The sequence below is a fragment of the Lagenorhynchus albirostris genome, chromosome 5, assembly GCF_949774975.1.
Source record: "Lagenorhynchus albirostris chromosome 5, mLagAlb1.1, whole genome shotgun sequence".
In the NCBI taxonomy this organism is placed as follows: Eukaryota; Metazoa; Chordata; class Mammalia; order Artiodactyla; family Delphinidae; genus Lagenorhynchus; species Lagenorhynchus albirostris.
The window spans coordinates 31,978,405-31,992,321 of record NC_083099.1 but is presented as its reverse complement, the minus strand read 5'-3'; the positions used below and the strand labels follow the sequence as shown (position 1 = coordinate 31,992,321).

General features: G+C 50.6%; 1 protein-coding gene across 1 annotated transcript in view; it reads right to left on the bottom strand.

Annotated features, from left to right (window-relative positions):
• Positions 1-13,917, bottom strand: part of SLCO2A1 (solute carrier organic anion transporter family member 2A1) — an 80,117-nt gene that overhangs the window by 40,906 nt on the left and 25,294 nt on the right. Inside the window, exon 2 of the mRNA XM_060149816.1 lies at positions 3,089-3,226. Coding sequence (XP_060005799.1) covers positions 3,089-3,226 — 138 coding nt within the window. The remainder of the gene's footprint in view (positions 1-3,088; positions 3,227-13,917) is intronic.

The following is a 13,917-nucleotide window of genomic DNA, read 5'->3' as shown; positions in this document are numbered from 1 at the left end:
GGGCCAGGGAAGCCGCTACTTCACCGGGCTGGATGCCCCACGTCTTCCCTGCCAGCCAAGCCCTCCTCCTGCCGCTGGCTTGTTACACCCAGCCCTGGTCTCCCCTTCTCCTCACCCTCTGAACCCCAGCGAGACTGGGTCCAGCGTGAAGGCTCCTGTCTCCTGGAAGCTGGCTGCACACTCCAGGCATTCAGATGGGCTCGCCTTCCCCTCCACCAGGCCTGGTTCTTTTCTCACACCCCTCAGGCTTCTGATAGGCAGCCGCCTTGTGGTCTGCGGTGCTGCCAAATCCTGCCTTTTCTTCCTTTGCAGCACTGCCGGGGTCCTCTTCTCCCCCAGCCGCTCAGGCCTGGCTGTGACAGCCGCCCAGCCATCTGACTTCGGGATACACTGTCCCTCAACTCAAGTGTCTACCAGGCACCTCTTCCAGAGGGTTCGTCTTCACGAGACTGTGCACCCGGGCCTGGCTCTGCTCAAGAAGCCAGGCCAGTCCCTTACTGACCCCCCCAAAAGCTGGGAGCCTCGAGCTTGAACATGAAGCCCCCTCTGATTTGGCTGCTCTCTGCTCTTCCGGTAAGACCCCTACTTTCTTACTTAGTCTGTTTCTAAACGCTTCGGTCAGAATCAACGGGATTGTAGAAAGCCCTTTGGCTGAGTTCCTCTCCTCCACACAATCACCCATCCACTCCCCCTCAACACACACAGATACACACACACACACACACACACACACACACACACACAGACGCACACAGATACAGAAATACAGACAGACAGACACACGGATACACACACAGTCTCAGATCACAGATACACACATATAGTCATGCACACAGACACGCACAAATACTGAGACACACAGAGAAACAGATATACACACAGACACACATTTTCCCACTAAGCACACACACAAGATTGTTAGGTTCAAGGAATTAACTTTCTTATGATGTTTGCCTCAAACCATGCCCATAGGCATGTTCTAAAACCTGACTGTTGAAAAGCTCATCTAAGTTTAGAAAAGAAAAAATTTAATGGGTGAATTATTTTCATTTTTTATTGAACTATAACCTGAGGAAATATTTTGCCCCTTATTTGCCTAATCAGTCTCCTGCCACAGACACACGGATACACACACAGTCTCACATGTCCCAGCTAGCTACTCCCTGCCCCTTGAAAAATCCAGTTGTTCCTGGGCCCACATCTTTGTTCCAAGCATGGGAAAAATAAAAATGAAAATTTAACCATCAAAGATCATAGATTCAACTATCATGCGAGCCATAGTGGAAGAGAGGATTAGCCTACACACCAGCTCTGATATTGATTAGTAGATGTGCCTAGAACACTGTGTTGAGAAGGATTCAGAGTCTGGACTCAGCAGAAAAGAAGACTGCAGTTGATCAGTGATGTCTGCCAGGGTCACGGGATAGGACTGTGATGACACAAATGTCAGAGATTTGGTTTTCTTGTGTCCTTCGTGAATGAAGACAACATGTGCCAGAAGCATTATCAAAGTCACAAGCCAACACAGAGAAGGGTGCATTTTGTGTGAGTGGTGCCAGGTCCCTGTCCTGTAAGAGAGCACAGCCTATGTGGAGGGGAAGACCCCCGTCACTGGGCATCACCAGGAAGCTCAAGACACAGATGCACAATCAGGTAGACAGAGGCATACATATGCACGTGTATACACACACACATACATTAAAACACACGGACACAGACACACATCCAGAAAGCAGTGAAGGCATCCACGTGGGCCTGGGGGTTCAGAGGAGGGGGTTTGAGGCCCATGAGGTCAGCAGGCATGGCTGATGGGCCTCAGGGCTGTACGTGTGCAAGTACGTGCACGTCACAGGGTGGAGGAACAGTCCATGGGGAGGAGGAGTGCGTGGCGACCGTCAGACGGACCTGGGCTCCCATCCTGGCCGCACTACACACGTGTGCGGCCACTGGGATGGGGGTAGACTTTCTGCTGCCAGCTTCCTGTCTGGAAGACGTGACTGTGAAGAGAGCCCTCCTCCGAGGACGGCAGAGGCGTGGCGGAGAGGGCTCCTGAGGGGCACTGCCGTGTGGGCCATGGAGGGCGCAGGAGTCAAGGGGAAAGGGGCGTTTCCAGCAGGGAGCAGGCTGTGGGATGGGGAGACTGGAAGGTGGGGGTTGGGGGACGTCGGAACACTTCCCACCTTCTTTACAGCCCATTCCAGAAGCTGTCTGGGGAGCCCAGACTCTACTGGGTCGGTTGTTGGCCTGAATTTCGCTATGTCAAGGGAAGATCTAATTGCATCTGGGCTCCTGGGAGGGGGAGGCCAAGACCTCCATCCCAGAACAGTGGGCCTTGTGGAAGGAAAAGGCAGGAGCCAGGCCCAGGGCCCATCTCCTCACCTGGAGCCGACGATGCTGCAGCCACGATGCAGGGGCTTGCGGCCTCCCCTGCCCCTTTCTCCCTGGCTTCCAGTGACTCCTAGCTGACCCTGCCCTCTGACCTCTCACCCTGGCCTCTTGGCCCACCCTATCTTCCTCTAACTTTGACGTGCCATCAGTGAGGGATAGTGTAAACTCCACGTGGCTGGGAGGTCATAGACCTCTGACCTTGCCTGGCAGTCAGGGCCATTGAGCAGCTCTGTCTCCTGTTGCCCTCCTAAGACAGGAGCTGCCAGCCTGGGGCTGCTTCCCTAGCTGCATGCCTGGGGCTCGTCTTCCCCTGGACCGGGGAAGGTTATGTGGGCAGAGGCCACATAACCTCGTGGATGGTCACAGAACTCAATTAGAGGCACAGAGTTTGGAGGCAGCAGGCCTGCACACCTGGCACAAGCTGCTGCCCTTGCTGAGCCCTGGTGCCCTCAGCTGTCAGCAGGGAGGAGCAGAGTACCTGCTCGCAGGGCTGCTGTGAGGAGGTCAGGTGCCTCCAGAGGCTCTCAGCTCAGCGCCTGGTGCAGGGCAGCCTTGGGAAATGTAGCTGGCTGTCTCCATCCCCCAAGGGTCCAACCCCTCCCCCCCACCCCGTTCTTCCGCTCCTCCCAAGGCCCCTCCTGGATGCCGTGATCAGGGTGGTGCACAAGTGGGGTCTGATGGACTAGAGCATCCTGCTTACCTCATTCAAGCTGGAAATGAGACCTGAGGAAGAACTGGAGAGGCCAAAGCGCTTCTCAATGGTGGTGAGGCTGCTCTTGAAGTAGGCGCTATACAGGAGCTGGCAGAGCTGCAGCAGGCCATGGCACAGCACGAACACCTGGGGAGGAGACCTGGACGGTGAGGCCTCTGGACAGTGAGCCCTGACCACCCAGCTTGGCCCTCCATTCGGGGGCACAGAGGCCCAGCAGCCTGGCCCCGCTCCCCTGTTAGCTGGGAACACTTTCTCCATCAGGTGGTCCTAGGGTGAAATGTCATCATCCTCGGACCAGTTTCACCCACAGCCTTAGTCAACACATGTGAACCATTCCCATCATTCCTGCCATTCTTGTCACATTATCATCAATGGCAGGAAAACCACAGGGTTGAAGAAGCATCCCTGAGGGAAAGGCCTGACTCATCAGCCATGGCCCAGGGCATTCAGCACCTGGAATTGTTCTCTGACAGCTCTGCCCTCCCTCCTGTGTCCTGAGAGGTGAGGGCCACATTCATGTCACTCCCAGGGGCACAAACAAGCCAGGGGTCACACTGCTCCATTCCTCTTGACCTGCCTTCCGTTCTCCTCCCTCCATCAACACCCATCCTCCCAGGCCCACCTCTCACACCCCAGTGACGCTCCAGGATGGGCTTTCACACTAGCCCATTTGAATGAAAACACTAGCCAAGCTTGTTACCACCTCTTATACGGGGTATTTGTGACTGTGCCGGCTCCTCTCCTGAGTGGATGATGAGGGCCTGGAGAAGGCATCCCACCCTGCCCCATATGCCTTGTCCTGTGGGTATGAGTAAATGTGACAAGTAAATGTGGTTGATGGGGAGGGTGGAGAGGGCTTGTGGTATCTGGAGTCGGCTGCAGGAGGAGCTCTCCTGGGTCCTCGGCTACTGGGCTGAGAGCAGGCTCAGAGCTCAGAGCCCAGAGCCCCACATCCTGAGCCCCCTGGAATTGCCCCTTCTGGAGATTCACTCTTCCTCCAGGGAAGGGTGGGGTGCCATTATGTTTCGTAGTCTGCCAAAGCTCTTCCCTTAATTGAAGGGTTGGCATCTCAGGAGAGCAACTGGGGCTCCACCTTCATTTCCGTTTCCTTGTAAAGCCAAGCCAGCCCCTCCGCAGGGGCCCGGCTCCAGGCTGTGGGATCAGAGCTGACCTCCCCTCTCCTACCTGTCAAGGCAGAGCCTTTGTGAGGTCAGCGTGCAGCCCTAGTTGCCTGCCCGTGCATCCAAATCCAAGGAGGTCATCAGGCCACAAAAGCAGACACTTGTCCGAACCACCAGCCCCCTGACCCCGGAGCCCGCGGGGCCTCCTCACTGCTCATCAGTGGCAGAAGGAAGCCTGTCCACCTGGAGTCAGGGGCAGCGCGCCACCCCTGCCCCCTTAGGGAGGCTCCACTCTGCTTCATTTCATATACTAGAATTCTTAATATTCTGTGATAAAGGTACCCTGGAAAATGATCTAGTCTCTCTTACAAATGGGGAAACAGAAGTCCAGAGAGGGAGAGGGGGAATCCTAGCGCCCCAGAGTTGGGGAAACCAAGGACCTGCGAGGGTGGGAACTGGCCATGGCTGCTCCACTGTGTGAGAGGCAGGCCCAGAACCGGTCCCCGGCAGGCATCTCAAGTGCCTGGCACTAAGCCCACAGTGCCTGCCACATGCAGGACAGAGGCCATTTGGTCTTGGATGCCTTGCCAGATCCTCTTCTTCTGACCGTCCCCTAAAGGCTGATGCCCCCCCAGACTCTGTCTGTAGTCCCCTTCTCTGCGCACGGCACCCTTTCTGCACACACTCATTGGAAACCCCATTTGTGGTGCCCACATCTCAGACCCTCCTCCAGAACGTCCCCCAGAGCTTTTACACTCAAGTCCACCTCATTGTGTGCTGGACGTGTCCACGTGGACATTCTCAGACCCCTCAGGCTAATCGCTTCCCAAATAGGGCTCAGGGTCCTCCCCCACAAACCTCTCTAGTTTTTCATTCATTCCCCACCACCTTCACTCAGTTCCCTAAGCCAGAAACCGGAAATCCTCCTGGATGCCTGTTCGTCACTCCCTGGCATTCGGTGCCACTGCTGAGCCCTGTGATTTCACCTTGGCATCTCTTGTATTTGACTGGCCCTTCATCTCCAGATTATGCCTTGCCTCAGGCCCTCTCCCCTCTCCCCTAGATTCCTTCAGATTCCTCTCACAGATCTCCTGCCATCCCCTCAAACCTTCCATCCCACCACTCCAGAAAGAGCTTTATCAAACACCAATGAGAGCAGGTTACTCCCAAATTAATACCTCTCACTGGCTCCCCACTTCCTACAAGATATAAACCAATGCTCATGGTTGGTATCCAAGACGCTACAGGTCCTAGACCCTGCCTGCCTCTTTGGCTCCACATCCTGCCGTGGCAGATCAAGTTTCACAAAGATGGCTACACCAATATCTCCTGTCCCACATACACCTCTAACGGTGGGACAATGACATTCGTTCATCAAGAAGTGGGCTCTGTACTCCCTCCCGTTCAATATGGGCCAATTTTAGGTATTTGCTTCTAAGGAAGAGAAGGAAGAAGTGATGCTCTGTGACCCCTGGAGCCAAGTCCTGAAAGTTGATAGTGAACCCCCAGCCCTTTCTCTCTTGGGACACTTAGACCCCAGACATCACACTATAAGGAAGCCCCGTCTTCCCTACTCACGGGGGGTCCACATGGTGGTGTTCCGGCCAACAATTCCAGTTAAAGTTTCAGCCTGCAGCCAGCATCAGCGGCCAGACATGTGACTGAGAGCCTTCAGAGGATTCCAGCCTCCAATGCCAAGTGGAGCAAGAGTGAGCTTCTATAGATGGCAGATCCGTGAGCAAACTAAATGTTGCCATTGATTTAAGCGCTAAGTTTAGGGCTGCTTTGTTATGCAGCACTAGAGCTAGAACACCTTGTCCTTCAAACTGCATCAAGGTCACACCACCCCACAGCACACACTCATTGTCTGCATCTTTGCTCACAATCTGCACAAAATCATCTTCCCCGCCTTTGTCTGGATAACCCTTCGCTGGCCCCCTTGCCCAGCACAGGGCTCAGGTATGTGTCAAGTTCAAGATAGCTTCCGAAAATCCCGGCACCTGATGCTGACTTCTGCGAAGAGGTATTTTGATGCCTTGGCACATGGCTGGCATTTAGGGCGACATCCAGCAGAGGATGAGGGCTGTCATAACAGCCTGGGGGAGAGACAGTGAGGGCTGAACCAATGTCCAGGGCAGTGGGGAGGTGGGCAGGGGCCGATCAGAGGCTCCTGCAGAGGTTGAGTTGACAAGGCTGTCACTGATCCCAGGTGGAAGAAAAGGGGCAGTGTTTCCAGCCTGAGGGCCAGGAACGGGGCAAGGCTGTGTGTGACGGGGGCCCACGAGGAGGAGTGTAGATGGAGAGGGTGGTCAGTGAGTTCAGGTTTGGAACACCCGAGGTTCTGAGCATAAAGCTCAGAAAAGACTGTCTCCCTCTAACCAAATTAGTAATGAATTAACAGGAGTGACTAATCTCTCCTCAGTTCCCTAGCAGTCTCAGGAGAGGAAGGTGAAGATAGTGGGGGGAAAATCTGTCTCAGATCTTTTCCTGAAAGATAAGCCTTTGCTTTTTCCAGTAAATACAAAAATCCCTTCAGATATGAGGTGGAAGACTCCACCTAGAGCCGGCGGGTGCCTCCTCATTCCATACCCCCACACACACACCAAAGAGCCAACCACACGGCCAGCTTTCAGCCACTGCAGTCCTGTCAGGTCGGGGTGCCTTATGGGTGCCCCAGCAGAAGATGCCAGGTAAAGAGAAAGAAGTGGATGGGTGGTTCCAGCAGAGCTTTCTGGCCTGAGCCGCTCAGAATCACAGCCATCTGGTCCCATCTACTGAGCTCATGTGGACAGGACCCAGGCTGCTGAAACTTACCAAGTACCCACTCCATGGCCAGCATGATATGGAGCAGCAAACACTCGACACCAGGCAGGACACCATGCGTGGACGCAGAACTCCACCCCTCGCGAGAACATGGGGCTTATGAGCATAAGCAGACGGATTGGTGGGAGAAGGAAAGGTGCGCTCATTGGGTTGCAACCCACCTCCTGCCACCACCATTTAGACAACATAGTGTTGTGGAATTTGATAGTTTGGGTTTGGGAGTCAAACAAGCCGAAGTTCACATTCTGACTGTAAGGAACGGCAAGACCTTCGGCCACGTATTTGACCCTCTGACAGCAGTTTCCGCGCTAGTGAGTGGAAGCTGTGGTAATACCTGTTCCCGCTGCCTTGTGAGGCTTGCACGAGAGAGTCTGTGTTTAAAGGCCTGGCGCCCTGCCTGGCCCACAGAGAGTGCTCCACATTCTGGGGGGATATGTAATAAGCCCAGGCTTCCTCCACTCCCTCCTCTTGCCCAAATAATTGAACCTTTCTGTTGCTTTCACGTCTCCTGTGGCATGAAAACTCTAGGATAGAATTTCCCACAATGTCTTAGGCAGATCACCACTTGCTTGAGATGCTCCAAGTTGAAAGGATTCCCAGGAGAAAAAAGTTTGGAAAACTTTGCATGCTATAATCCTCCCTTGCAAATATTTACAATTCACATTAGCATATTAAAGGCTCTAAGAAAACCTTGGGTAAAGACCGTCTTAGCTTTGTTTTACCCAACTTTCTCCATAGCTTCTTTAGCCATGTAACCCCCTGCATATATATAAAACAGATTCTAGCATTCTGCAGAATACAGCTTAGGGAAAGATTCCATGTCCCTTTTGAAAGAAGCTTATGGTAGAATCTGGGTCTTGAGATTTCTTCACAAAAGGAAAAGAAAATAAAGATATATTACATGGGCTGTATTATCTTTTTAAAAATAGCACACCAGCATTTTCTGTCTCCTCACTCTACTTTTTTCCTTTTTCATAGCACTTATTGCTTCCTAAAATTACATCATGCATTTGACTTCTCACTTATGGACATCTACCCCCACCAGAATGCAGACTTCACAGAGGAAAAATGATGTGTTTTTAAGATGCTACATACCTGTTGTCTGGAACAATGCCTGGTCCTTAAATGGGGCTCATTCACTGTCAAGTGAATGAATATGTCTTTAAATAGTCTAACTGATGAACCCTCTTCCAGAATATACATCCATCAGAGTACTCATTTGGGAAGCTGCAGATTTGTTCCAATGATCTGTCCTCAATCATAAATTTCCCCTTCAGCATTGCTTTTAATCAGTCTACAAGCCACAAAGTTTACAAGGTACAAAACATCATTTGTCAGCTCAGCTGCCCCACCTACTCACTTGGCTCGGCTTGAAATCATTTTTGGATATTTCTAAACTCAAATTAAAAAGTTAAAGATTTGCATTTATGTATGAAGAGACTTTCTGGGGTGGTAGAAATATTTTATATTTTGATTGTGGTGGTATTTACACAGGTGTATGCGTTTGTCAAAACTCATCAATTATTTAAAATCTGTGCACTTTATTATATGTAAACCATACCTTAATAAAGTTGATTTAAGGATCTTTTAAAAAAGATCTGCAACCAGGAAGGTATTCAAAATAATGTTCTGAGCCTTTGCAGGGAATTCCACAAAGAGTTTTTAAAAAATACTGTGAGCATGGGCAATTTCATTGGAGTAGATCTGTTTATTTAAGGGGTTCACTTTGAAACCATCAAAACCCATGTAAATATCTATGTGTGTGTGTGCTAATGTAAACATCTAGGTTTGTGTGTGTGTGTGTGTGTGTGTGTGTGTGTTAAAACTATACATGTCTTTAGGCACATCTTATAGAAGAAAGCTCGAAGGGAAAGTTAATGCAGGGGGAACAACATTCTTGTAGGGTGTGGTGGGCAGGAAGCTCTAAAACTTCTAACTGTTCATGTTCACAGCTCTATTCTTTTTCCAATCTTAACAAACATGAAGAGGAAGTTCGACGAGGAAGGAAGCAGGGAGATTGGAATGGTCATGAAGATCTTTCTTTAACAATGAGGACTCTTTTTACCACCTTTGCCAGAGAGCTAAGAAAGGTTGAAAAGATGCTGAGATGCCAAGTGAAGGTTCAGAGTGGGGCCCCAGGCCCCAGCCAAACTTCAGAGCTCTAAGTAAGTAAATAAGTAAGTAATCAGACCATAAGGGTAAACCATTAGGACAAGGGGTGAAACCCTCACAGCACAGGATGAATCAGAAAGGATCAAAGTCCAGCCTAGCCATAGTTTCCTCTGCTCTACACGTTCATGACCCTCTTTTCCAAACTAGACATAAGAACTATGATCTGAGGCAGCTAATTAGAGTTACAGGGACACTGGGAGAAGTTCTGCAGTGTGGACCCCACAGGGTTATTACCTGTTTAACCACTGACTCTGTTGTTAACCAACTCTGATTTCATCCACACGCATCCTGATAAAGGCAAAACTCTAGAAAATTCAGCTGATGCCTTAGGTCCACTAGGGTGTGATGTCTCTGAGTTTAATACACTTAGGGAGCCCAGGAGTGGGAAGAAAGCCATTCAGGAGCAGGAGATGGGGCTGGACTGGGACATCGGCTGTGACCTCCCAGTTTGGAACAATGCTCTGATCCATAAATGGCAGGTGTCAGCAGTCTAAATGGAACTATTCTTCGGAAGGAAGGAAGGAGGGGAGGGAGGAAGGGAGAGAAGGAAGGAAGGAAGGAAGAAAGGGGAGGGAAGGAGAGAGAGATGAAAAAGAGCTCAGGGAAACCTTAATCTCACCCTGCCCAGCAGTGCAGGGAGGGCTCAGAGGAGCGCTGAGGGCTGCTTGCAGCTCTCCTGAGTGAGCGAGGAGACTCCGAAGTGCCGCTTGCTTTAGCTCCTCCAGCTTCTACGGGTCAAAATCTGGCCCCAGGGCCCGTGCGGTTCCTCCTCTCTGGGCTGGAGCGGACTGCAGTCCAGAGGCAGGAACAGCTGGAGGCTCCCATGTCTCTGGGGCAGCACCAGAGCTGCCCAGCCATGGTGATAACCCAGCTGGGTTTGAGCCACACTGGCTTTCAGAAGCTCTTTTTCACGGTCAGCTGGAATCCCTCCTACAATCATAAATCCACTTACATTTATTTTCACTTTTTCATTTTTTTCTTTTATTTTGAATCAATGTATCATATGCACATGTTTAAAAAAATTAAGTAATATGGAAGGGCTTGGAACGATAAGGCCAGCCCTGAGCTCAACTGGAGCCCACCGCCAGTACTGCAGGGCAAGGACAATCAACCACCTCTGTTTTTAGTGTTTCTGTTGATTACATCCACGCATCTCAGAATAATATGCTTGCTCTGCAATTCCTTGATTTATCACTTTTGACTGTGTGCCATGATAGAGGAGCATTTAGCTCACTTATTCAGGTCCCACCTCTCTTCCTATTCCCCCCAACTTTTAATAGTTCTATCAGTATTTGTATCCTTATTGAATCACTTCACTGTGTGGCAAGCAAGCTGGGAGCCAGGAGCAGGGCTTCCGCCCTGGGGGCGCACCCACACCAGCTGACGGCCCCTTGGTTCATGGAGAGAAGGCTACCTGTGCTTTCCCTGGGGTAAAGGGCTGCTCCGTACTAGCCCCTCGGGTTCAGCTTCACGTGTCATCTCTGCCTTCTGCCATGTCTGCCCACTCTGAATGCGCTGTTCCCCATGGCTGTGCCGAGTCCCAGGTCCACAGGCTCCCCCGCTGCCGGCCCCACCCACGCACTTAAGAGCCCACCCTCCGCCACTCTGTTCCATCCATCAACACTTCCATCTTGCTGAAGCTATTGGACCATTTCATCCACTCATAATCCCTCTCCCTTTCTTTTTTCTGTTGTTGGTCTTTACCATTTTTGAATTCATTGCTCTTATCCTAATGAGAGTGCTGGAGATGAGGGGAGACAAACGTGATGAGCCTACCATCTTGAATTATGAACCCAACCTACCTCCTGATGAGGACTCCAGGACACAAATTAACAATTCTGTCCCCACTTTTTCAATGGGAAAAAAAAGAAGTGGACTAAGTGGTCAAACCAAAAAGTGTACCCAGGCCCTTCTCCACAACCTTCCCTGCCCCACCCCCAGGACACTCATGCATCCTGACACCTCATGATTTGACTAGAATCTTCCAAAATGGTTGGCATGTCTCCAACAGAAGGCACATGGCTGGAGAGTGATGCTTGCTTGGGGTGTCTCCCCATCTCCGCTTAAATATTTCTATGTTTTTAGTGTCTCTATTCTCATAGTCCATGCTCAGTCCTGGTTGGAAGTTCACCAAATGGGTAAGACCTGGAAGGTGAGGCTCAGGGCTCAAGAGGCCCTAATGCAATGGGGACAGAGAAGGAAACTCAGAAACGGTGACTCCGGCTGTTTCCCAAAGATCTCAGAGAGGCAGCATCTGAAAGGGGAAGCATCTGAAAGGGAAAGACTCCGGCTGTTTCCCAAAGATCTCAGAGAGGCAGCATCTGTGGGTTGGCTCCTCTGAGGCCCCTCAGAGCTGGAGGAGAGAGGGGATCGTTCCCCCATCCTGCCAAAAGAAAAAGGAAGCAAAGCAAAGGTGTGTCCTGGAGTAAAGGCCTTCGGCCTACTCACCCCTCCTGTACCTTCAGCAGGGTGTGACTTTGGATCCGAACCATGGCCCAGTGGCCACAAAAGGGAATGTCTCTTCCAAGTGATTCAGAAAATCAAGTATGTTCCTGTGTAGCAAGAATGCTGGAAAAAACATAAAGTTCAGATATTCAAAATAGCTAGCCTAGGGTCCAAGGTGGTGGTAGTCACAGTAGCAGGAATAGAAGGCATCTTTAGTATCATTCGTGTTATTATGAACTAGAAAAAGGTTTTGATAAGACACAGTCCTGGGGACCCTTGGAAGTATAAAAATCAGAACAATCAAAGAAAAACACAGATTTTCCTCACAGCTTCCTTGTTCCCTAAGAGGGCAGTGGCCAGGCTGAAGAGCTGGGACTGGGATCCTGCCTGGGAAGGGAGGCCAGCTGAGCCAGGGCCCCGACAGTACCTCTGCTCAGTGTAATTGTCCTTTCCAGGGCCCCCGAGCCAGCCTCTACTGTCCACACCGTGACCTTCCTGTCCGGCAGGTTCTCCTCTGAGGTCTGTGGGAGCTGCTCCAGGGAGGACTGGAGCCTCAGTGGAGGCCAGGAGGCCACCAGAAACCACAACAGGCCCAGAGGACCACGGTGCTGAAGTGGCCTAATCCACCGTTCATACTCCTGGGGGGCGGGGTGGGGCTGGCCAAGTACCTCTAGGAGCCAGGTGGCCAAGGAATTGGGTTAGACCAGGATCTTTCGGCCATTTTTTAGTTTAGTCCACTCAGCTTAGAAAAAAATCTCACCTGAAGGCCTCTAGGTAAGAGAAAATTTAACTGGACAATGGAAGTCCCAATCCGCATAATTCTGTGGTTTTTGTTGTTATTGTGAGCTAGGAAAGGCCTTTGATAAGACCGAGTCCTAAGGGCCCTTGGAAGTACAAAGATGGGCACTATCTGTAAAGAAACACATGGATTTCCATGGCAGCGGCCCTGCTGGAAGCGACACGGCCACGGAAAAGCAAGGCAGACGAGCTTCCTAGCTCCTAATACCAGTAAATTCTCACACGCTTTTGGCTGTGGTTGTTTTGCTCTGCTTTTCCCGGTGGTGCGTGTCTGAAGCTCAGCCCCAGGGATGAAGAAGGCAGATGGCTGCGTTGACCTGGTGGCATTTGCAAGGGAAGATGAAAGAGCAAAGGGCGAGAGACCGCCTGAGGTGACCGGGACCTGCAGTGTGGGCTTTAGAAATCATAGATGAAAAAAAATTCTGGAAGAGATGAAACATAAGCGCATGAGACTAGATGAATTTATCAGATTAGCTAGAAGCATGGTGCTCAAAGTTTCCCAGAAATATAGAAACTTTGAAACAAAATTATCATTGACATTTATGTAAATATGTGTCCAAATTCTTCTTCAGAAATTTCCAAATTTCTTTTTTTATTTAAGTCGGAAAAGCTTTCCCTCACAGAAAACAAGTGCCATGTGTCTTCTCTGGAAGTTGGCACAAGAGCAGTTTGTTAGGTGAAGTAAGGAGCCATTAGGGAAACTGCTTTGAATCCATTTATGGCAGGAAAAGAACATTCAAACTGTATTAATATAGAAACTTCACCTATTTTATATTCTTCCTATTCTTTGTGTAACAGGATGGGATGTTAATATTTTTCCTCACCTCCCTGAAGGGTTTGCAGATTAAGCTCTTCCCTTCCTGCCCTCAAGGAAGGGGAATTTAGTTTTTCAGAGAGAGAGAAGGCGGGGTGTGGGGACGTGGTATCAGAAGAGCCCAGGACCCTGGGAGCTGATCCCTGGGAAGCCGGCCAGGAAGGAGGGACCCCACTGCCCCAGAAGCCTGGCTCATGGCCACAGGGAAGCACTGAGGGGCTATTTTCCTTACTCATCTTCTTTGTTCTGTCTTCCTGTGTGTTGGTCACCCTGTATCCTCTGCATCTGGCTGCCTATCTGGCACATAACAAATGTTCAATATATATCTCCTGCGTAAAGTGAATCCTCATACCACCCTGAGAGGCAAATATGATTCTGTTGGTTTATGGCTGAGGAAACTGAGGTTCAGGGAAGCTTACAAAGTTCTCATGTCACACAGTTGGTAAATTGTAGCAACCGACTGAAGCCATGTCACGCCCTCGTTCTGCTCCACCCAGCAGCCCAAGCGCATGAGAGTCTGGGCAAAAGAAGGCATCGCTGACATTGTTTTCACCAAGATTGCTGGTTACCTAACTGCCAAATCCAGTGGGCTCTCCAACAACGGCTTTACCCAAGTCCTGCAGCATCTGACACTCCTGTTTCCC